The 23,423-nt window shown below is 52.8% G+C and overlaps 1 protein-coding gene across 1 annotated transcript in view; it reads right to left on the bottom strand.

The window, feature by feature from the left end:
- The window catches only part of ATP2C2 (ATPase secretory pathway Ca2+ transporting 2), a 61,922-nt gene that overhangs the window by 28,723 nt on the left and 9,776 nt on the right, over positions 1-23,423 (bottom strand). The window contains exons 2-7 of the mRNA XM_049622719.1: positions 11,927-12,037; positions 10,546-10,662; positions 5,814-5,903; positions 4,959-4,994; positions 4,795-4,856; positions 885-993 (exon numbers count right to left, since the gene is read on the bottom strand). Coding sequence (XP_049478676.1) covers positions 885-993; positions 4,795-4,856; positions 4,959-4,994; positions 5,814-5,903; positions 10,546-10,662; positions 11,927-12,037 — 525 coding nt within the window. The remainder of the gene's footprint in view (positions 1-884; positions 994-4,794; positions 4,857-4,958; positions 4,995-5,813; positions 5,904-10,545; positions 10,663-11,926; positions 12,038-23,423) is intronic.

Raw genomic sequence — 23,423 nt, 5'->3', positions numbered from 1 at the left:
GAGAGGGAGACGGAGAGGGAGAGAGGGAGACGGAGAGGGAGAGAGGGAGAGAGAGAGAGAATCCCAAGCAGGCTCCATATACTGTCAGCACGGAGCCCGATGCGGGGCTCGAACTGACGAGACTCGAGATCGTGACCTGAGCTGAAATCGAGAGTCGGAAGCTCAACTGACTGAGCCACCGGGCGCCCCTCCAGGCCGCTGTGTTAACAGCATGCCAATGATCCTACAATTCCCGAAGACACATGCTCTGGAAATAAGTGAGTCGGGGAGATAGGCTGCACTGAAGCCGTTATCACTGAAAGCCGTGAATGATTCTTCAGCATTTCTGCAAAGTTTCGGAAAATAGATCACCCCCGCCAACAGATCCCTCTGAACTCGACTTCACCTTTTCTGATACATCAAGGATTATCTCCGAGAGCCTCAGGTGACGCTGTGGCACCATGACACCCGCAAAGGTCAGGGACACGGCTCGCCCCCCACCCCACGTCCCCAACCCACACTATCGTAAAAGCTCGTACTTCCATTTTGGGTCTCCGCTGGTCTGTTTCCCTCCTCGGCACTGAGCAATCTGGTCACGCTTCTTTCTGACATCAGAGCAGCTCCTTCTAGAAGCCACGCTTGCCTTATCCCTCAGTCCCACCCTGGTTTAACGGGCTAGTGCTGTCTGCTCTAAGCCAGAAAATCACATAACCAAAACTTAAAACTGGGAATGAATAATTTATGAAACATAATTCGAGGGGCTTTGTGCTTAAAATGAGCTTGCTTGCTAACTTCATGCCTTGTGTGTGTGCACGAGAGAGAGAGAGAGAGAGAGGGAGAATATGCCTGTCGCCAATAAGCTAAGTGTCTGCAGATCACAAAGGCCAGGGTCCGGGACTCCTCACCTCAGTGAGACGGAGGTCTGCGGGGATCCGGTCTCCGATCGAGAGAGACACGATGTCTCCGGGAACCAGGTCTCGCGCAAGCAAATGCTGGAGTTTTCCTTCTCTGATGCTGCATGTGAAACGGTAAACAAACAAACAAACACACACACACACACACTGACATGCTGATCACATCCCGCTTTTGCGCACTTTAGCCAATTTGAGCAAAGAATACAGAAGCATGCTTTCTCTTTCAGTTACGGACAAACCCTCGCGCCTTTGTGGTTTTATCGTATTTTAAGGTCACACACGCTAAAAGACGTTTGGCGAAGCATGTGGCTTCTGGGAGACCCTCGGCTTCATTTGAAACGCGGGCCCACTACTACTGTTTACCCTGCCTGGAAACAAGGCAGAGCCACGTGGCCTCCAGAAGCTTCTGCAGGTGTAAGTCAGCAGCTCTAAAGCTTCCTTCATGGAGCCAGTGACTAGAGGCACTTCTGTCCTCAGAGAAGACACCGCTCGGGCACAGAGCACTGTCTCCAGGACTCAGCCTGGCAGAGCTGGGAGGGCATCTTACGGGCCCGAGAAGCCTGGGACCTCCTTTCCCACTGGGCCATGACCCCTGCTCACGGCCGTGCCAGTAACAAGCCGCGTGCTTCTGGGCGCAGGCTCCCGCTGCAATCCCCCCATTCGCCACCCTCCCCGGACGCCACAGTCCCAGCCGGGCTCCCGCCCCGTCCCTGGCCGTCTTCTCTCTGTCCCACACGCCGTGGCCAGAGGGCTCTTAAAACGCAAAGATCAGGGCCACCTGGGGGGCTCAGCCGGTTAAGTGTCCGAGTCTTGGCTTCAGCTCAGGTCATGATCTATCTCACGGTTCGTGAGTTCTAGCCCCACATAGGGCTCTGCACTGACAGCACGCAGCCTGCTTTGGTTCTCTGTCTCCCCCTCTCTCTGCACACCCCTGCTTGTGCCCTCTCTCTCTTTCTCAAAATAACTTTTAAAAAACCCACAAAAAAGCAGATAAAAAACCAGATCACAAGTTCCTACTGCTCCAAACCTCCAATGGCTTTCGATGACCTTGGGCTCAAACCCAAAGGCCCTGCTAAGGCCCCCTTGACTGGGTCCCGCCCCCTCCCGCACTCCTGCCATGCAGCCCTGGAACACACCCAGCCCTTTCCGGTCTCAAGCTCTTTGCCAGCCTCGGACGTGGAAGCAGACATTCCCCTCTTCTTCGATAACAGATTTCAGTCTTGTTCAGACAGCCACCCTTTCCCACCTCGAGCCGTCTGCTCCGGCGAGCGGCTTCTGACTGGCTGAGACCATCGGGGTGAGCCCAGCCCCTGCCCAGGACTGGCTTAGGCACAGGCACTTTCCGTAACACTGGTTTGTGAGACACGAATGGACATTTCCTGGGGGCTCGTGAGAAAGGCTTCCCCATTCTGTAAACACACACAAACACACACACACACACACACACACACACGACCTCTTCCTCTCTGGGAGCTTTTCACGTCCGGCTCCGATGTCTGGAGCTGTGGCAGCCGTCTTGGGACTACAAGGGGAGCCAGCCAGAGGACAAAGCCAACAGGCTGAAGATGGCAGAGCAAAGAAAATAAAAGCACCACGGGGCCCCTGGGTGGCTCAGCTGGTTGAGCGTCCGGCTTCGGCTCGGGTCACGATCTCTCAGTCCGTGAGTTCGAGCCCCGCGTCGGGCTCTGTGCTGGCAGCTCAGAGCCTGGAGCCTGCTTCCCATTCCGTGTCTCCCTCTCTCTCTCTGCCCTGCCCCCACTCGCGCTCTGTCTCTGTCTCTCTCTCTCCCTTTCTCTCAAAAGTAAATAAAAACATTTAAAAAACGAGAAATAAAAGCACCAGGCCCCCGATGTCATCTCCAGCTGACCAACCACACTGTCCCTGCCACCCGAGGCCCCTTGCCCTGAGACACCACGATTTCTCTGGCTTGTGCAGCTCGGCTGTCCCTTCCAGCCACGAGCACCCGCCAGATGTTTCCCTCAACTCTCCACGGCTGGCTCCTTCCATCTCTCAGGTCCCAACCTAAAATGTCAGCTCCTCCTTAAAGGTCAGGTCAGGGCAGCCTGCTCACCAGCTACCGAAAGCCGTTCCCACTCTCCCATCGGGTACTACTGTGTCTCCATGAGGTTTCCTGTGGTTTCAGGTGCGGGGGCCCCTTCTGGCTCGAATGCACCTGCCGTATTCCAAAATCGTCTCGTTCCTTCCCTTTATTATCTGCCTCCCCTGGTAGGAGTGTGTGCTCTCTGATGGTCGAGGCCTTCCCTTCTCGTTCCCCGGGGTAACCCTGGCATGATTTCTCCTGGCACACAGTAGGTGCTCAATAAATACGTAACGGCTCCACGAAGGACGGAGGTCTGTTCCTCCTGGCGTGGAGAACAGACACCGAGACAGAGGCTGCGTATCTTCGGTGCCCTTTCGATTCTACCAGCCTGCCTGTCATCGCTCTTCTTGAAAATAGAACTGTCTTTTAGAAGTGACTTCCGGGGACATCAATAAGGCATACTGTCCGCCTGAAAGGCCGAGACCTGATATTTACACTCAAGATCAGACCATCAGACCACATGAACCATTTATGTGCCCGTTTGTTCGTAGGATTACGTCACATGTCACACATCTGGATTTCTGACAGCCTGGCTCGTCTTCTTATTAAGCTCCGTCACGTTTGGTGCCCCCAGTGAACCTTCTAGAATCGACTCACCTTCTCTTGCCCTTCCACATCATCCTCTTTTTGTCTCGGTTACTGGTTATTCTCTGCCTTGTATTATACACACACACACACACACACACACGCCCCTTGCTTGCTGGCTTCTTGGGAGGTGGGACGCAACCCACTAGAGCTTTCTACCCCAGCTGTGGGACGCACCTGTGCCATATGTATCTAGATACATGTTCAGGTTCTTCCCCAAACATCATCTTTGAGAAAACAGAGGGTTACTATGTGTCTAAACCCTTCCCAAGCCCCTGGAACCCTGAGATACTTTTGGCTACTTTGTTGTAAGCAGCAGGTGCATATTTGGGAAAGACACTGGCCCCAAAACAACTTGAGCAGAGCCAGCCAGGGGGTGGGGGAGGGGCGCAGACTTGGCCCTTTCCTGAAATCAGTCCATTTTCACCAGGAGAGACTAGAAAATTCACTGGCAAACTAGAAATGACATCAAGAAAATGCCAGGCCCCAAACACTGTCTGCCGGGTGTCGGCCGCGTCCCTACCCTGGGGCAGCGGACTGTGCACCTCCCAGAAGCCTCAGCTGTCCCGCCGGCTACTGAAGTTCAGCGAAATGAAGAACTCACTTCCCCAGCCACCCTGACGTGGTCCTAGGTGAGTAGTGGTTCGTCCTGCACGGTGTGGATTACAGAGCATCCCAGAAAGTTCTACCGCATAGCACTGCATTCTTGGTCTCCCTTTGTCCCTTTCAAACGCCTCTGGGGATGGCTGTGTGGTAACAACGGGCGACGCGGAAACGTCCAGGCAGGAAAGAGGCCGGCGGGGCCGCTGAGGCCAGCCTTGCAACGTCTCACCCCACAGCCCAACGGCCCGAAGCCTCGGCCTGTTCGAGCCCCGCGTCGCGACCTCTCAGTCCACTCAGTCCAGCCGTGCCCACCATGCCACGGGGGTCGCGGGCTGCTCTCTTCCCAAATCCACTCCCGCCACCCATGGCCCCAGCCCCGGCACTCTCATTAGACCCTGATGAGACCGTGAAAGCCCAGAGAAGTCGAACGACATGCCCAAGGACACACAGTAATCCGTTGGCAAGGCAGACGCCGTGCCTCCCAACCCCCAGGAAGGCGGGGTTCCCCTCCATCACACCACAAGGGACACAGACTTGGCAAACTTTTGCCAACCCCACCAGCCTACTGGCTGCCCCGAGGAACCCAGAAGCCCCAGGCCATCTCTGACTCACCAGTTACATTCGGGAGGGACCAGCTTGGTCAACTCCTCCAATGATTTTTCAGATCTGTATTCCTGGCGGGAAGCACATCCGACAAGACATTCAAGGCTGGGAACTCCGAGGCTCCCGTCACACCCGGGGTACCCTGCCCGAGACCTCAGGAGAGAGCTACGCACCTGGATGAAGGCGACAGTCACCACGATAAGCACCGCCTAGGGAGCAAACAGGGAGGGGGTGTCAGCACCCAGCTGTTCCACGAGTGAGCGAGTGGGCCCGTGGAAGGTGGACCACGGCACCCGGCCTTGCCAACTCTGTTCCCTTCTTGCAAAACAAGCACACAGAAATTTATAAAACGGATGCGACCCCCCCTCAAAAAAAAAAGAACAGAAAAATCATCCCAAATTCTGGTATCCAAAGATTCACATTTTGGGGTATGCTTCTAGATTTTTCTGCATAGACACACAACACAGGATCCTATAGTACAGACATATTCTTTTATTATTATTATTTTTTAAAATATTTTTATTTATTTTTGAGAGAGAGAGAGAGCATGAGCAGGGGAGGGGCAGAGAGAGAGGGAGACACAGAGTCTGAAGCAGGCTCCAGGCTCCGAGCTGTCAGCACAGAGCCTGATGCAGGGCTCGAACCCACGAACCGGGAGATCATGACCTGAGCCGAAGCCAGATGCTCAACCGACTGAGCCGCCCGGGCGCCCCTGGATTGTACACTTTAAAACGCTTACTTTTTAAATGATGCGACTTTCACCTAAATTAACAAGAAATCCTTTTTAAGCAGGTGCTCGGTGGTCACCTCGGGGAAGCAGCTCACAAAGGACCACTCTGTGGACCGGTCTCTGTGCTACCTGCACAGACGGGACAGAGCAGTTCCAGCCCGGGGGGTCTCGGCCAAGGACACTGGCCCCAACAGGAAGGAACCAGAGGCCACCTGGCTCTCCGCCAAGACAGCGACGGCAAAATTCACCAGGACACCGCCGTGCGGGGCAGAGACGGACGTGGCAAAGGCCCACTCACCACGGCGATACTGACGGCGTCCCCATACTCCTTCGTGAGGATGCTCACCAAGGCGGAGGCCAGGAGGAGCAGGATCAAGGGGTTCTTAAACTGAAAAGTGAAAACAGGGCGGTGGGGGGCGGTGAGGGCTTCTTTTCCAGTCCCTCCCCCCTAGGACGCAACCCTCTGCTCGAGGCCAGGCTCCCGGGCCGGCACCACAGGGGCCCGAGCGCTAGGGAGAAATACCGCCCCGTCCGAAGGGTCCCCTCCACCCGAAATCCCACCTCTGCTGTTTCACTGACACTGGCTCCCTGGGGGTCGCCCAACGCCGTGCCCGTCCAGACGCCGGCCCTGGCCCTGCCTTGGAGGTCCCGATCCCCCCTTGCCACGTCTCCATGACGCTCCAGGGCAGGACCCGGCCCCTCTGGTGGCTGGCCAGAGCTGGTCCAGCATGGCCTAAGGGTCCCCTTCGCTCCACCAGCTCCCCAGTCCCATGTGTCCCAACTACACCAACCTGCTCCTGTAACTAACTGCCTCGGGGGCCTCCGGGGAGGTCGTTCCCGGTGACGGGTGTCACAGAAACTTCCCAAAGGGTGTTTACTTTATTGTTTCATGGATCTGCCCCCTCATTTCACAGACTACATAGTATCTCATGTTACAGCCGATCGAAAGGAAACAGAAACACAAACACATAAAAACAGCAAGAGAGAGAATAGACCAAAGATTAGGATCGAGGTGAAAGTCAAGGTGTCAACAGGCAAGTCATAATTGTTTAAGATGGGGCCGTGCTAAAAGGATTCAGTCTCCAGAATCTGTTCTAAAAGGCTGCAGATAAAAGGGGGGGGGCGGGTAAAAGTGGGTCAAATGGACTGATAATCATCGAAGGCAGATAATGGGTATGTGGGGGTCATTATATTATTCTACTTATGCATAGTTTGAAAACGTCCCTAATGAAAGATTAACGAAGGGTTTGCCCAGCCAAGTCCCACTGTCGCTTCTGAGAGTCTCGGGGCAGCCGGCAGAGCGAGGGGCTGAGAGGCCCCGGGCTGCGCCCAGCGCTGCGGGCAGAGCTCACTGCCAAGGCCATGCACTCCCCGACGGAGGCAGACACACCCTTTCCTCAGAAATCCGGGAGAACGAAGTCCAAGAGAAGAGGGGAACGTGAGCTCCGGAAAGCCCACGGAGGTGCGTCAGTGTCCTGGGGCTGCTGTGATAAATGACCACGACCTGGGGGGGCTTTGAACACCGGGGGCTGGTTCTCGCTCAGTTCCGGAGGCCGGAACTCCAGATCAAGGTGCTGATGCGGCCACAGTCTCTTCTGGAGGCTCTGGGAGAGAATCCTTCCCGCCTCTTCCAGCTTCTGGGGGTTCCAGCCATCCCTGGGGCTCTTGCCTTGTAAGACACGCCCCGCCTGGGTCACGCGGCCCTCTCCTCTCTGTGGGTGTCTCTGTGTGTCTCCCCTCTTCTTATTAGGGTCACCAGGCATTGGATTTAGGGCCACTCTGACCAGTCTGGCCTGCTCTGGACTAGCCACCTGTGCAAAGACCTTCTTTTCCAAATAAGAGAATATTCTGAGGTTCTGGGTAGATGTGAATTGGGGAGGACACCACTCAACCTGGGGCAGAGAGGAGAAACGCCTCAGTCCAGGAGAGCTAGGAGTAAGATTTCGTTTCGGCCCGGAGCCCGTCACAGACTTGCCATCTGATTGGATAGAGGTGAGACGGTAAGAGAGACACAAACACGGGCCGGGCACCCGTAACGCACCAGGCACTGGGCGCCTTAAATCTCCAGGCCACCTTCTGAAGCTCGGTTAGCCTCCCATGCACCAGGCCTCTCCTGCCCCAGGGCCTTTGCACTTCCCCCTCCTGCACATCCTTCCTCCAGACCCTCGCACGGCTCCCTTGTCTCCTTCCTTCGGGTCTTTGTTCGAAGATCACCTCCTCTGGGCACCAGTCGAACGGCTCCCCTGACCACGCAGCCCAAAAAAGCCGCCCTGCTATCGTTTCCTAACGGCCGTCCTGACCACAGTCAGTGGTGACGGATGACACGGGAAGCTGGCCGTCTGTCTTCCCCAAAGCAGAAAGTCGGTGTGGCTGTTGCTCTATGCACAATGCCTAGCCCGTGGCCAGCAACGTGGAAAGCACTTATCTAGAATGAATAAATGAGTGAATGAATGAATGAAGCGGCCCGCACCCATTTTGAGGCAGGGGAACTTGACGCTTGGTGGGGTTGGAACTCCTACTCAAGGTCACATAGCAGAGCAGAGACCAGCACTAGGTCTGTCCTGCCTCAGGTGCATGTCCTCCTGTCCGGGTCGCTTCCATAAGGCCACCTGGCTCCCTGCCCTGCCCTCCCCTCCCCTCCCTGCAGGCCACACCCACCCGGGACTCCCGGAGCAACAAGACTATTTCTGGACACAGGGCCCCTCCAGCCCCAGGCTCCAGGCCAGCTCAGGGCTGTGCATCCTGGCGGGGGCCACTCTGAGACCTGGGACCAGGTGCTGGTCTCCAGCCAGGCCTGGGTCAAGTGCCACCTTGAACACCAGTTCCAGTCCCACAGGCTCTGCCCTCTCTGGAGCTGGACCCAGACGGCTCTTCCACACCGGCATCACCAGCCCCCCTCCTTCCCCCACCTTGAGACCATCCCAAGCACCCGCCACAGGCGAGTCACCGTGAGACACAGCAGACAGGTGGCCGACCCATGTGCCACGGGCACTGCTCTGATCACAGATGATTAGACTCTTCCTGGCTCGGGGCCCCTCTAAGGCCACACGTAAAGGGACACAGGCGGGAAGGGTCTGCGGAAGGCTCACCGTGCGGGCCACGGGCAATACACCAGGTGAACGGTAACGCTAAAACCCACCGACATCTTACCGAGCGCCTCGTCTGTGCCACGCTCCGGGCACACGCCTAGCCTCCCCCCGACCTGAGGACACAGTATCGTCAAATGTCCCTGCTTGACCAATGAGCAGCCGGAGGCTCTGAGAGAAACTGAACTGTCCAAGGATTCACGTCGGCCAGCCCGACTCTTAACTGCCAGCTTCAACCAGGGCCAACCGGTAGGCATGGGGGTGGGGGCCCATGACAGAAAGTCCTTAAATGCGCTAAGCCGCCCTCTTCTCGTGTAAAACCCAGAACAGCAGGGACGTACTAGTTCCAATCTCCAGACAGCACAACCGGGCTCAAGGAGGCTCAAGGCCCGGCCCGAAGTGTCGCAAGGCTGGAAACTGGGGCTGGAACCCTGCTGGCCTGACTCTAATCTACCTTGGCCTTGTGATCCTGGGGCCACGCGTCTCGGGTCACGCTGAGACGGGATTCCTAAGGGCGATTCGCTGGAGACAGAGAAGCAGGGCTGTCTCTCGAGGTGGAGAGCTCCCTGTCGCCGGAGGCAAGCAGGGTGGTCAACACCTGGAACAGAGCGAGTGCTCTCCACGCACATGTGAGTGCGGATGATTTTCTGTCGCCGTCAAGGATGGGCAAACACAGCCACGGGAGTTGCCTTCTAGACCTGCAGGGAAGCCCACAGATGGATCCCTGAACGGACAAGCTTACGCTGAATAAGCAGGCTCCCTGCTCTTAGAAACGTAAGAGGTCTCATTTCTGGAAAGCCCTTGGCTGGCATCTGTAGGAGTTTTGTTTTGTTTTTTTTTAATTTTTTAATGTTTATTTATTTTTGAGACAGAGAGAGAGCATGAACAGGGGAGGGGCAGAGAGAGAGGGAGACACAGAACCTGAAACAGGCTCCAGGCTCCCAGCTGTCAGCACAGAGCCCGACGCGGGGCTCGAACTCACGGACCGTGAGATCGTGACCTGGGCCGAAGTCGGACGCTTAACCGACCGAGCCACCCAGGCGCCCCTGTAGGAGTTTTAACACAGCCGAGGCAGGAAGGGGCAGTCAGCGCTGGACAGACCGAGGCCCAGCTGCAGAGGGGAGACCGTCAGTCCCCCCCGCCTGTGTCCGCCTGCTTCCCTGAACTCCAACTTCCGGGAGCCTCCACTGGTTCCTTCCAACCCTGGGATTCCGGGAAGCTTCTGGGCTGGCTAGAGCCACCTAGGCATCCAGAAGCTGACTTGGGTGCCAAACGCGTCCATGAAAGATATCCCCAGTGTGCTGAGACGTGACCAATGAGCGGCGGGGGGGGAGGGGGGGACTGGAGGGGAGTAGAGACAGAGGATGCTGCACAGAGGGCTGTGATTGGTCCGTCAAGCGGCCAATCACGAAGCTTTAAGTGCTGAGCCAATAGGAAGGCCGCTGAAGCCTGGGGCAGCCGGGGTACCACAGACGGGAGGGAGAAGTGTCAGGTTCAGGAGGGGAAACTGAGGCAGTGTGAATGTCTGCAGGTGTCTGGGGTAGTCAGCCTGTTAACCGGGGGGTTCTGAACTGGCACTGGGTAGGCGGTAAGGGCGTTGACGTCCAGATCAGAACTTGCAGCCACGTGTATTTCAAAGCTTTCCTTCCTCTTCCCTGTGCCTTCCAGGCATCTGACTCGTGTGCCTTCCACTTGGCTTTGGGCCAGCACCGAGGGCAGAGGCGAAGGGCAGGCATCGTTCACGGTCATGGCTGCCTGGGGAGTTGGTGAGCTGCTCGTGGCCATCAGGCTAAAAGCAGCCCGAACGAGCAGGGAGCCTTCTCTATAGCACGGCCGCCCTGCAGCCCAGACTGGTCCAAGGACACCTCCAACCAATATCTAAACACCGAAGGGCTATTCCGCACGCTCGGGCCGACACTAGCTAACGCAAGGAAAGACCCCTACCTGATCGAGGTATTTCCTCCACACGGGCTCGGTGTTATCGGCGACAAACTCATTCCAGCCATGGACCAGCCTGCGTTGCGACACCGAGAACTCGGACAACCCGTTCTGTAAGTCCACCTGGAAGGACACGGTTAAGCACCGGCTCACCGAAGGGCCAGGAAGGACCGGGGAACCCACCCCGCAGAGCTTCCACTCCGGAAGCCGGCCACCGCCACCGTGGACAAGGAAACCGGGCTGTCCACAGAGGAGAAGGAACTTGTTGAAAGGCCCTGAGCAAACAGGGACAGAGAGAGAGAGAAGGGGAAAGCCCACAGTCCAGCTCTGTCTCAATCGGACCGCCCTCCTGCCCTGTAATTACAGCAGAAAAGACAACCTCGGGCCACAATTTCAATGAAGGGAATTGTAGCCAGGAATTCCAGAAACGTAGAAACGCTTCTGTTTACTTCTTTAAAAAAAAAAAAAAAAATTCGCCTTGGAAACGTCAAATGCTGCACCTGCTGTGGAGAGCGGGATGGAGGGTCGCCCCCCCCCCCCCAGTTAAAAATGGGATCCCCACCTGCTGCGGCCCACATCCCTACGTGAGGCGTCTAGAGGGCTCAGACTCCCAGAGGTGCAAAGGAGGAGGCGGGTGCCAAGGGCTGGGTGGCTGGGAGGGTGGAGCGAATGTTTCGCGGGGACGGGGCCTCGGTTTTGCAAGACGGAAACTTCTGGAGGCTGGTTGCACCCCAGCGTGAATGCGCTCAACGGTCCCAAACGGTACACTCAACGATGGCACGTTTTACGTTGAGCGTGTTACCGTAATTAAGAATTAAAAAGAAAAAAATGGAGAAAAGTCCTGTCCTTAGAAACAAGGGCTCAAATTACTATTATCTGTAATAATTACGACCTGGCATTGTGCCAGATACAACTCCAAGCTGTTTGCACAGCATTAAAGCAATAACTATGCGAGGGAACGTGGTCGTTCCCCCAAAGGCACATCACCCCAGCGTATAAAAGAGAACGTGTGTGGACAGGCGGGCGTTACGGGGTTGAGCTCTGTCAGACCGCCAGGATTCAAGTCTTGCCCTGCTCCTCGGGGACCGCGCGGGTGACCGCGTTCTCTGGGTCTCCGAGTAAGAGAAGTACAGAGAGGTTTGGGGGGGACGCCTGCCCTCGGGTAAGGGCCCCACGAGGGCCAGCTCCACCGACAGCAATGACGAGATGACTGACGATGACAATGGTCCCCGTGGGATGTCAGAACGGCTCGACAGGAGTCGCATTTTCTAGCAGTGGTGAGAAAAACGCATAACAACACAGAATTCTAGATCGGGGCTGTTGGGGGGCTTTCTTCTGAAGCTGAGAGCCTCCCCATCCCAGCATCAAACGCAAATTCAAGTCTTACATGAAACGCTCTGGCCAAGTCCTCTCTGTGGCATTTGCTCGCCTCCTTGGGTGACAGAGCCACCACTGTTTTCTCTTTCTCGATGGCTTTCAGCTCACATTGTCCACCAATCTGCGAAAAAAAGCAGGATTGCTGTTAAGCAAGCGGCAATTTTGTACCGCTTTGGTACAAAATTGTACCAAATTTTGTGTTATTTTCGAAGCATACACGGAGAAAGTGCGCATTATCTTTTTTTTTGTAGTTCAAAGAAAAAAATTTTTTAACGTGTATTCATTTTTGAGACACACAGTGTGAGTGGGGGAGGGGCAGAGAGAGAGGGAGGCACAGAATCCGAAGCGGGCTCCAGGCTCTGAGCCATCAGCACAGAGCCCGACGCGGGGCTCAAACTCACAAACTGCGAGACCATGACCTGAGCCGAAGTCGGACGCTCAACCGACTGAGCCCCCCGGGCGCCCCTACCCATTCTACCCTTGATGGACCTTTGGGTTGTTTCCAGCAGTCGGTTGTTACTGATGCATCTGTTTTTAAGCAAACTTATTTTACGGAATTGGAACTCGCAAAGCGGAGAGAGAAGGGTGACAACGTACACGTTCAGAATCTCAAACCTTGAACTTCTGGGATTCGTGGTCACGTATGTGCTACGTTGTAGCGAAAGCCCCTGATGCTAAGAGGTGATATCACCGCCTGTTCCTGCGTGTCATTTGCAATAACCCAAGCAAAGTGGGGGGCCCAGCCGAGCTCTGGGTATCAGGCTCTGGGTATCTGGATAGAAGTCAGAGGAAGTATCTGGAGGGCACGGGAAGACAGCACAGGAGAGCTCAATCAGGAAAAGGCTAGGTATTTCTGCAAAGCGATTCCTAGTATTCTGTCCCCCGGGACATGATAATCATCTTTTTCTTTTCCAGGAAGCAGGTTGTTGGGCGGCGGGAAGGAGGAAGGAGGCATCAGCCAACCTCTTACTTCAGCTGAAAGAGACAGAGCAGATTCCGCTTTTCCCTCTTGCCAGCCCCCATCCTTGACGTGGCCCCCCCAAGTGCCTCGCTGCCTAGAAATGTTCTGCCAAGCCTAAACCCAGCAGAAGAAGAGAAATAATAAAGATCAGAGCAGAAATAAACAATATAGAATCTAAAAAAACTGTAGAGAAGATCAACGAAACCAAGACTTGGTTTTTTGAAAAAATAAACAAAATTGACAAACCTCTAGCCAGGCTTCTCAAAAAAGAAAAGGGAGATGACCCAAATAGATAAAAATCATGAATGAAAATGGAATTATTACAACCAATCCCTCAGAGACACAAACAATTACCAGGGAATACTATGAAAAATTATATGCCAACAAATCGGACAACCTGGAAGAAATGGACAAATTCCTAAACACCCACACTCTTCCAAAACTCAATCAGGAGGAAATAGAAAGCTTGAACAGACCCATAACCAGCGAAGAAATTGAATTGGTTATCAAAAATCTCCCAACAAATAAGAGTCCAGGACCAGATGGCTTCCCAGGGGAGTTTTACCAGACGTTTAAAGCAGAAATAATACCTATCCTTCTCAAGCTATTCCAAGAAATAGGAAGGGAAGGAAAACTTCCAGACTCATTCTATGAAGCCAGTATTACTTTGATTCCTAAACCAGACAGAGACCCAGTAAAAAAAGAGAACTACAGGCCAATATCCCTGATGAATATGGATGCAAAAATTCTCAATAAGATACTAGCAAATCAAATTCAACAGCATATAAAAAGGATTATTCACCATGATCAAGTGGGATTCATTCCTGGGATGCAGGGCTGGTTCAACATTTGCAAATCAATCAACGTGATACATCACATTAATAAAACAAAAGATAAGAACCATATGATCCTGTCAATCGATGCAGAAAAGGCCTTTGACAAAATCCAGCACCCTTTCTTAATAAAAACCCTTGAGAAAGTCGGGATAGAAGGAACATGCTTAAACATCATAAAAGCCATTTATGAAAAGCCCACAGCTAACATCATCCTCAATGGGGAAAAACTGAGAGCTTTTTCCCTGAGATCAGGAACACGACAGGATGCCCACTCTCACCGCTGTTGTTTAACATAGTGTTGGAAGTTCTAGCATCAGCAATCAGACAACAAAAGGAAATCAAAGGCATCCAAATTGGCAAAGATGAAGTCAAGCTTTCGCTTTTTGCAGATGACATGATATTATACATGGAAAATCCGATAGACTCCACCAAAAGTCTGCTAGAACTGCTCCATGAATTCAGCAAAGTGGCAGGATACAAAATCAATGTACAGAAATCAGTTGCATTCTTATACACTAACAATGAAGCAACAGAAAGACAAATAAAGAAACTGATCCCATTCACAATTGCACCAAGAAGCATAAAATACCTAGGAATAAGTCTAACCAAAGATGTAAAAGATCTGTATGCTGAAAACTATAGAAAGCTTATGAAGGTAATTGAAGAAGATATAAAGAAATGGAAGGACATTCCCTGCTCATGGATTGGAAGAATAAATATTGTCAAAATGTCAATACTATCCAAAGCTATCTACACATTCAATGCAATCCCAATCAAAATTGCACCAGCATTCTTCTCGAAACTAGAACAAGCCATCCTAAAATTCATATGGAACCACAAAAGGCCCCGAGTAGCCAAAGTAATTTGGAAGAAGAAGACCAAAGCAGGAGGCATCACAATCCCAGACTTTAGCCTCTACTACAAAGCTGTCATCATCAAGACAGCATGGTATTGGCACAAAAACAGACACACAGACCAATGGAACAGAATAGAAACCCCAGAACTAGACCCACAAACGTATGGCCAACTCATCTTTGACAAAGCAGGAAAGAACATCCAATGGAAAAAAGACAGTCTCTTTAACAAATGGTGCTGGGAGAACTGGACAGCAACATGCAGAAGGTTGAAACTAGACCACTTTCTCACACCATTCACAAAAATAAACTCAAAATGGATAAAGGACCTGAATGTGAGGCAGGAAACCATCAAAACCCTAGAGGAGAAAGCAGGAAAAGACCTCTCTGACCTTAGCCGTAGCAATCTCTTACTCGACACATCCCCAAAGGCAAGGGAATTAAAAGCAGAAATGAACTACTGGGACCTTATGAAGATAAAAAGCTTCTGCACAGCAAAGGAAACACCAACAAAACTAAAAGGCAACCCCCGGAATGGGAAAAGATATTTGCAAATGACATATCGGACAAAGGGCTAGTATCCAAAATCTATAAAGAGCTCACCAAACTCCACACCCGAAAAACAAATAACCCAGTGAAGAAATGGGCAGAAAACATGAATAGACACTTCTCTAAAGAAGACATCCGGATGGCCAACAGGCACATGAAAAGATGCTCAACGTCGCTCCTCATCAGGGAAATGCAAATCAAAACCACACTCAGATATCACCTCAAGCCAGTCAGAGTGGCCAAAATGAACAAATCAGGAGACTATAGATGCTGGAGAGGATGTGGAGAAAGGGGAACCCTCTTGCACTGTTGGTGGGAATGCAAATTGGTGCAGCCGCTCTGGAAAGCAGTGTGGAGGTTCCTCAGAAAATTAAAAATAGACCTACCCTATGACCCAGCAGTAGCACTGCTAGGAATTTATCCAAGGGATACAGGAGTGCTGAGGCATAGGGGCACTTGTACCCCAATGTTTAGAGCAGCACTCTCAACAATAGCCAAATTATGGAAAGAGCCTAAATGTCCATCGACTGATGAATGGATAAAGAAATTGTGGTTTATATACACAATGGAATACTACGTGGCAATGAGAAAGAATGCAATCTGGCCTTTTGTACCACGTGGATGGAACTGGAGAGTGTGATGCTAAGTGAAATAAGCCATACAGAGAAAGACAGATACCATATGGTTTCACTCTTAGGTGGATCCTGAGAAACTTAACAGGAACCCATGGGGGAGGGGAAGAAAAAAAAAAAAGAGGTTAGAGTGGGAGAGAGCCAAAGCATAAGAGACTCTTAAAAACTGAGAACAAACTGAGGGTTGATGGGGGGTGGGAGGGAGGGGAGGGTGGGTGATGGGTATCGAGGAGGGCACCTTTTGGGATGAGCACTAGGTGTTGTATGGAAACCAATTTGACAATAAATTTCATATATTGGGAAAAAAAAAAAAAGAAATGTTCTGCCAAGGGGCGCCCGGGGGGCTCAGTCGCTGAACCATTTGACTTCGGCTCAGCTCATGATCTCGCGGTCCGTGAGTTCGAGCCCCGCGTCGGGCTCTGTGCTGACAGCTCGGAGCCTGGAGCCTGCTTCAGATTCCGTGTCTCCCTCTCTCTCTGCCCCCCCGCCCCCGCCAAAATAAATAAACATTTTTAAAAAGAAAGAAAGAAAGAAACACTCTGCCAACCACGTCCACTCGGGGATTGTTCTCACTTGTGCCGTGACCAAAAAGCACAGCAGTGATCACAGTCCACGGGCGCCCTGCTTGTCGGGAGCTTTCCGGAGACCCGCCCCGCACGCACGCACCAGGCTTGAAACATCGGATTCTAGTGGCTCTCGGGATAAAACACCACACTGTACTTTTATTTTTTTATTTAAAACAAATTTTGTTAATGTTTATTTCCTTTTGAGAGAGAGACAGCGCGCGAGGAGAGGAGCAGAGAGAGGGGGAGACACAGAATCCAAAGCAGGCTCCAGGCTCCGAGCCATCAGCACAGAGTCCGACGCGGGGCTCAAACTCACAGATCGTGAGATCGTGACCTGAGTCAACCCTGGACGCTCAACCGACTGAGCCCCCCAGGCGCCCCCACCATGATGTATTTTAAAGCAGGCGTTGTCACCCAGGGGCGGCTCTGCAATGCCTGGAGACGTGTTTGGGTGTCATCACTGGGGGGACAGGGGAGCGACTGGCACCGGCTGGGTGGGGTCCCACACACACAGGACACGCAAGGAGTGATGGGGCACAAAACCTCAGCAGCGCAGAGGGAGTGACACCTGCGTGAGACACAGAAGCATCACTCTGTCCTGACGTCCTCCCAGACCAGAGGAGGACACCAATCGAGACGCACGTGTCCTCGACGCCACTGGACGGACTGGAACACACGCTCACACACATCCATCGGGTGAGGATCCCAGTGTGTGCCCCTCGTCTCGAGAGTGGCACATCCTGACGGAGGTCAGGTGCCCTCTGGGGCACCCCTGGTCCCCGCTTCCTGTCAAGCCTGATGTGGGGGGCCACCTCTCCCTTCTCCTTTATTCTCTTTTTAAAATTAAGACGAAACTCACATTACATAAAACTTTTTTTTTTCACGTTTATTTAATTTTGAGAGAGAGGGAGAGAGGGAGAGAGAGAGGGAGCAGGGGAGGGTCAGAGAGAGAGGGAGACACAGGATCAGAAGTGGGCTCCAGGCTCCGAGCTGTCAGCACCAGAGCCCGACGCGGGGCTTGAACCCACGAACCGAGAGATCATGCCCTGAGCTGGAGTCGGACGCTTAACCGACTGAGCCCCCCAGGTGCCCCTAAAACTAACCCTCTAACAATTCTGTGGCATTTAGTGCATCTCCCATGCTGTGCGGCCACCAGCTCCCTCTAGCTCCAAGACCTTTCCATTCCCCCGAGACCTGTGGCCACTGTCAGTGAGTCCCCTCCACTCCCCCGGCTGCCACCACTCTGCTCTGTCTCTACGGGTTTACCTCTTGTGCATATTTCACATAAACAGGATCATGCAACATGTGACCTCCCTTTGTGACCTCCAAAGTATTGTTTGCCCACAGCAAACAGAGCCACCTGCCAGGCGTGGGCCCTCCCAAACCCCTAAGGAAAGGGTCTGGAACGTTCGGACTTTGAGTGTTTTCACTAAGCAGAGATGGCTCAGAGCGGATATTTAACCTAGCGGTGGCTTCCAAAGCAGCCACCAGGGGCAAACAGGACACTCGCTGACAGCTGAGTCGGCTGACAACGTGAGCTCACTGGGGAACAAGTGCGTGCGTGGCACCTGGGAGGGCGGGCCAGCCTCCCTGAGCCAGAAGCCAGGCTTTCTCTGCCTTCCCGTCCAGCCCGGGGGACTCGGTTTGTCGCAAGCCCTCAGGGAGTTAGACCCAAGTGATTGCTTCCCTGTTTCTTTAAACATTCCTTAGACATTTATTTCTTCAACATGTTGGTGCAAAACCTCCCCCATGCCTTGGTTTCCCCCTCTGGAAAGTGAGGGTTCTAAGAGCAGAGGCTTGTAAGTTTGCCGGGGGGGGGGGTGTGGTAACAGAAAACCAGACACGGGGCCCCAAGGGCAGTGCCTGGGACCCAGAAAGCGGAAGGGAACATATACATCGGGAGCTCGCCTACTGCTGCATGAGACACACGCCCGCGAAAAAATTACTCTCTATCTGCAATGCGAATGCAACGCGGTGTCTGCAAATCTGGGAACAGCGGGAAGGAACAGACCGAGAGACACCCGTGGCCCAGGTGGCAGTGCCATGATGGGGACACCTCACTCTATAGAGGAGACAGGCAGGGGTGCGATTCTGAGTAGGGGTGGGGCTCGGGAGTCGTGAGTAAAAGCATCCTCGAAGCAGGTGCGGGAGCGAGTTCCCAGGGAGCGGAGAGGGACCGGCCGGGCTCAAGAAGGACAGTTGGCAAGGTGCCCAGCAGAGCACGTGGTGCGTTTGGGGAACTCGAAGGGACAGAGCGTGACTCGGAAGGGTTCCAGAAGGAGGGCCGGGGCCGCAGAGGAAGTCAGGGGCCCAGTGAACCACACAGCCCTGACTCCTCTAGACTCTCATTGTAGGGGCGCCCGGGGGGCTCAGTTGGTCAAGCGTCAGACTCGATTTCAGCTCCGGGCGTGATCTCACTGCTCATGGGTTCGAGCCTCACACCGGGCTCTGTGCCGACAGGGCGGAGCCTGCCTGGGATTCTCTCTGTGCCCCTCCCCCGCCCACGCTGTCTCTGTCTCTCTCTAAATAAATTAAAAAAGAGAAAAATGAGTCTCATAGTGTGGGTGGATGCAGTTATTGGGATCAAGGCACTTGGAGAGGAACAACGTAAGGGTCACGGTAACCCAAGAACAATCGGGCAGGGTCATTACGGAGGGGACACTGGAGATGAAGAGCAAAGGACCCCAACTCAATGTAAAAGCTTCCTTCTTTCCAAGACTTCCGCGACAGTCTCTCCTAAGGCATCTGTGAACTATCTGGTTATGCCTCAGCCTGGTGGTTCTCGCCGAGAGGTCCTCAGCCCAGCGTCACCTGGGACGCACTAGAAAGGCAGGTTCTCAGGGCCCATCCCACATCTCACGGATCAGAAGCTCTGGGCAGGAGCCCTGCAATCCATGCTTTAGCCGTCCCTCCAGAGGACAGTGAGGCACTCCACAGTTGGAGAACCACCGGGGTCCTGTAAAAATACATTGTCTGCAGGCAATGCCGCAGGCTTCCCCTTGGTGATGGCAGAGCAAATGCCCTGTGCCACGGCCAGTGCGGCCGGCCTGCGTCCCGTCAAACGAGCCCTTGTCGGTCCCTCATCCAGTCCCCAGCTTCGCGCGCTGTGCAGGAAACCAGGCCTGGTACCCCGGGAAAGCAGACACAGCCGTCGCCCTCAACTGACGAATGACACCAGCAGCTTTGTTTAAAAGAACAAGGAGGACAATTAGGACAAAGAGAAACTGCGAAAATACCGGAAGAAATCATGGCCTACATTTGTCCTTTTTTTTTTTTAATTTTTTTTTTTTTAACGTTTATTTATTTTTGAGACAGAGAGAGACAGAGCATGAACAGGGGAGGGGCAGAGAGAGAGGGAGACACAGAATCGGAAGCAGGCTCCAGGCTCCGAGCCATCAGCCCAGAGCCCGACGCGGGGCTGGAACTCACGGACCGCGAGATCGTGACCTGAGCTGAAGTCGGACGCTCAACCGACTGAGCCACCCAGGCGCCCCATACATTTGTTCTTTTTTAATCTCAGCAGGAAAAGGACTTTCTGAGCACAAGACAAAGCCAGATGCCACGAACGAAAAAACTTGATAAATTCACCGCGTAACAACGGGGTTGTCTTTTGCACAAAGCGCCACACACGAAGTCTAAAGACAAGCACCGCACCGGGGAGACGCCTGCAGCTCGTGTCACTGACGGTGAATGGCCCCCCCGAGCGAACGAGGAGCGCGTACTCACGAAGAAGGAAAGAGACCGTCGGCCCATGGTTTTCAAAAATGGACGTAAGAGAGAAACTAAGAGTTCGCGGAAAGAAGGCGATAAGTAACTGACATGTGAAAGGATAATCAAACTCACTGAAAACCGGAGCGCGTTTGAAAACGGCCACAGCCGGTCTTCACCTGTCTGCGAGGTCAGGGTCAAGAAGTTTGCGGCTTGCGGGGCCGGGGGAGCGAGTTTTCATCCTCGGGAAGGCAGGCAAGCCCTCGTGGAAGGCCACGTGGCAACATCAAGTCTAAAGCTGACCAATTCTAGCAGTTTCTTTTGCAGACCTATTGACTGCAGGACAGTATCTCTTCCAAGTCACCCACTGCACTAGTGTTTACAAAAGCAAACTACTGGAAACAACCCCCATGTCCATTAACAAAGGACCAGTCAAGGGGAGGCTGCACGGCTCAGTTGGCTGAGCGTCTAACTCCAGCCTCAGGTCATGATCTCATGGTTTGCAGGTTCGAGCCCCGCGTCGGGCTCTGTGCTGACAGCTCGGAGCCCGGAGCCTGCTTCGGATTCTGTGTCTCCCTCTCTCTCTGCCCCTCCCCCGCTCACGCTTTGTCTCTCTCTCTCTCTCTCTCTCTCTCTCTCACAAAAATAAATAAAAACATTTAAAATATTTTTAAAAAAATCAGATTGTGAAAGCTTTTTATTTACCTGTATGGACAACATTACACATATACTGAAGTATGTCCTGGACGCAGTCGGGTGCACAGTTAGGGAGTGTGCACCTGAATGCATTCTTGCAGACAGGTTCCCCCGGGGACCCCGTGCCGACGCCTCGGAGAATCTCTTTAGCAGCCAGAAGGCTGCCCCGTGCCCGCTCTCGGTTCGTAGCTCCTTAAAAGATGAGCAACGTTTCGATCTCCCCCAGCGTGGATTTGTCGTATTTTGGAGCCCCACGTAAACGAACACAAACCATACAGCTGTCCTCCTGTGTCCGGCCCCTCTCACCCAGTGTTACTGCGGTGAGACTCGCCCGTGTGTCTCCCCGCACGTACGACGTGGATTAAAATCAAAAACAAAGCTGTCACTCGTCGTCTTTAGACGGCCGGTCCTATTTCAAGTATTCCGTGGCCCAGACGGGCCGCAATTCACTTAACCATTTGCACGTGGCTGGGCATGTCGGGTGCGTCTGGCCTGGCCTTCACACACAACGCCTTCCGCGAGCCATGCCGTCGTGTGTAGGTCTTTGAGCGGGTGTGAGCCCTCGTCTCTCCAGGGAACACACCCAGAAGGGAAATGCGGGCTCGGAGGTACACCTGCCTTGAGTTATAGGGGCCCCTGCCAGGCGGTTTGCCCAAGGGGTGGTGCCACTAACAAGAGAAGGCAAAAAGGTGCACGAGACTGGGAGGAAGCAGCCAGCCTGGGTAGGACAGGAAGGGAATAGAAACAGGCTGCTTGTCTTTGGGGCGGGGCGGCTGGAGGACGGAAGCAGCAACGGCCTCCCAGAGAGCCTCCCTTTTGTCGCCTCCTGAATCATGAGTCACCTGCATAGGTTGCTGATTCAAAGGGGGAAAAGCCTGCAGACCAAGCCTGAGAGGGGCAGAGCCCGTGCAGGAGGGAAGGGGGCTTCCTGGCGGAAGGAAAGGAACCTGGGGAACCCAAGACCTAGCAGATGTGCTGGAGGGTGGGGAGGGCAACCCCCTGGGGTGCGCAGAGCAAAGGGAGGCTGGTAACCCCACGGGGCCTGCCCAGTACTCTTGGATGTTAGGGGGAAACAACCCTAAATCAGCCAACTGGGCGAAGGGACCGCTGCCTGGCCCCCAACTCGACTCACCGAGACTCACTGATCGGGGGGCCCCACTTCCCCCGCAACCTGCTGTGCAACCCTCAGACAGGCCCTTGACTTCTCTGAGCTTGTCTCCTCTGTGAGATGGGAATGATCCCCACGCACCGGATGGGACTGCTGACGCGGGGCTTCTCCAGTTCCAGCCTTAGGTCGCCATGGGTTTCAGATGTGTGTTCCAGGCCCTGGAAGTACGCCTAGGCAGGGTTTGCGGTGCGTGTGAGACGGTGGTGTCACCCCAGACAACAAAGCACGACCGACGGGACAAAGTGAGATGCCGCTTTTGCCAGGATGGCCAGTGCAGTCAGGGACCAAATGAGGAGACCCCAAGCCGGGTGGTGGCCGACACAATTGGGGCAGGAGGCGGGGGCGGCGGGAAGGCGAGGAGACTGGGTGCAGGCAGGGCGACTACACAGTAAGTCGACACGACCGCTCTCACTGGTGCCAGGAGTTAGGAACATAGAGAGGCACCAACCCTGCGGTATTCACGGGATTGGATGGGATCCACGGACTTATTTACTTATTTATTTGTTTATGGTCAGGGTATAGAGGGATAGAGAGAGAGAGATAAGGGTATATAGGGATATATATATATAGGGCTAAGGCATATAGGGATATATATATAGGATTAGGGTATAAAGGGTTAGGGTATATAGGGACATATAGAGAGATTAGGGTATATATATATAGGGTTAGGGTATAAAGGATTAGGGTATATAGGGATTGGGGTTAGGGTATGGAGATATATATATATATGTATGTATATATATATATATATATATATATATGTGATCAGGGTATATAGGGATATATATATATATATAGGGTTAGGGTATGGAGATATATGTATATATGTTGTTAGGGTATATACGGATATATATATACATATATATATATATATATATATATATAGGGTTAGGGTATAAAGGATTAGGGTATATAGGGATATATATACAGGGCTAAGGTATATAGGGATATATATATAGGATTAGGGTATAAAGGGTTAGGGTATATAGGGAGATATATATATATATATATATATATATATACACACACATATATAGGGTTAGGGTATGGACATATATATATCTATGTGGTCAGGGAATATATGGATATATAGGGAGAGATTAGGGTATATAGGGATATATATAGGGATATATATATATAGGGCTAAGGTATATATGGGATATATATATAGGATTAGGGTATAAAGAGTTAGGGTATATAGAGATATATATAGGGTTAGGGTATGGAGATATATATATCTATGTGGTCAGAGTATATAGGGATATAGAGAGAATTTAGGGTATATAGGGATATATATATATAAGGTTAGGGTATAAAGGATTAGGGTATATAGGGATATATAGAGAGATTAGGGTATATAGGGTTAGGGTATAAAGGGTTAGGGTATATAGGGATATATATAGAGAGATTAGGGTATATGGGGATATATATATAGGGTTAGGGTATAAAGGATTAGCGTATTTAGGGATTGGGGTTAGGGTATGGAGATATATATATATCTATGTGGTCAGGGTATACAGGGATATATAGAGAGAGA

The sequence above is a fragment of the Panthera uncia genome, assembly GCF_023721935.1.
Source record: "Panthera uncia isolate 11264 chromosome E2 unlocalized genomic scaffold, Puncia_PCG_1.0 HiC_scaffold_20, whole genome shotgun sequence".
Taxonomy (NCBI): domain Eukaryota; kingdom Metazoa; phylum Chordata; class Mammalia; order Carnivora; family Felidae; genus Panthera; species Panthera uncia.
The sequence above is the reverse complement of the archived record's forward strand: the minus strand, read 5'-3'. Positions and strand labels throughout refer to the sequence as shown.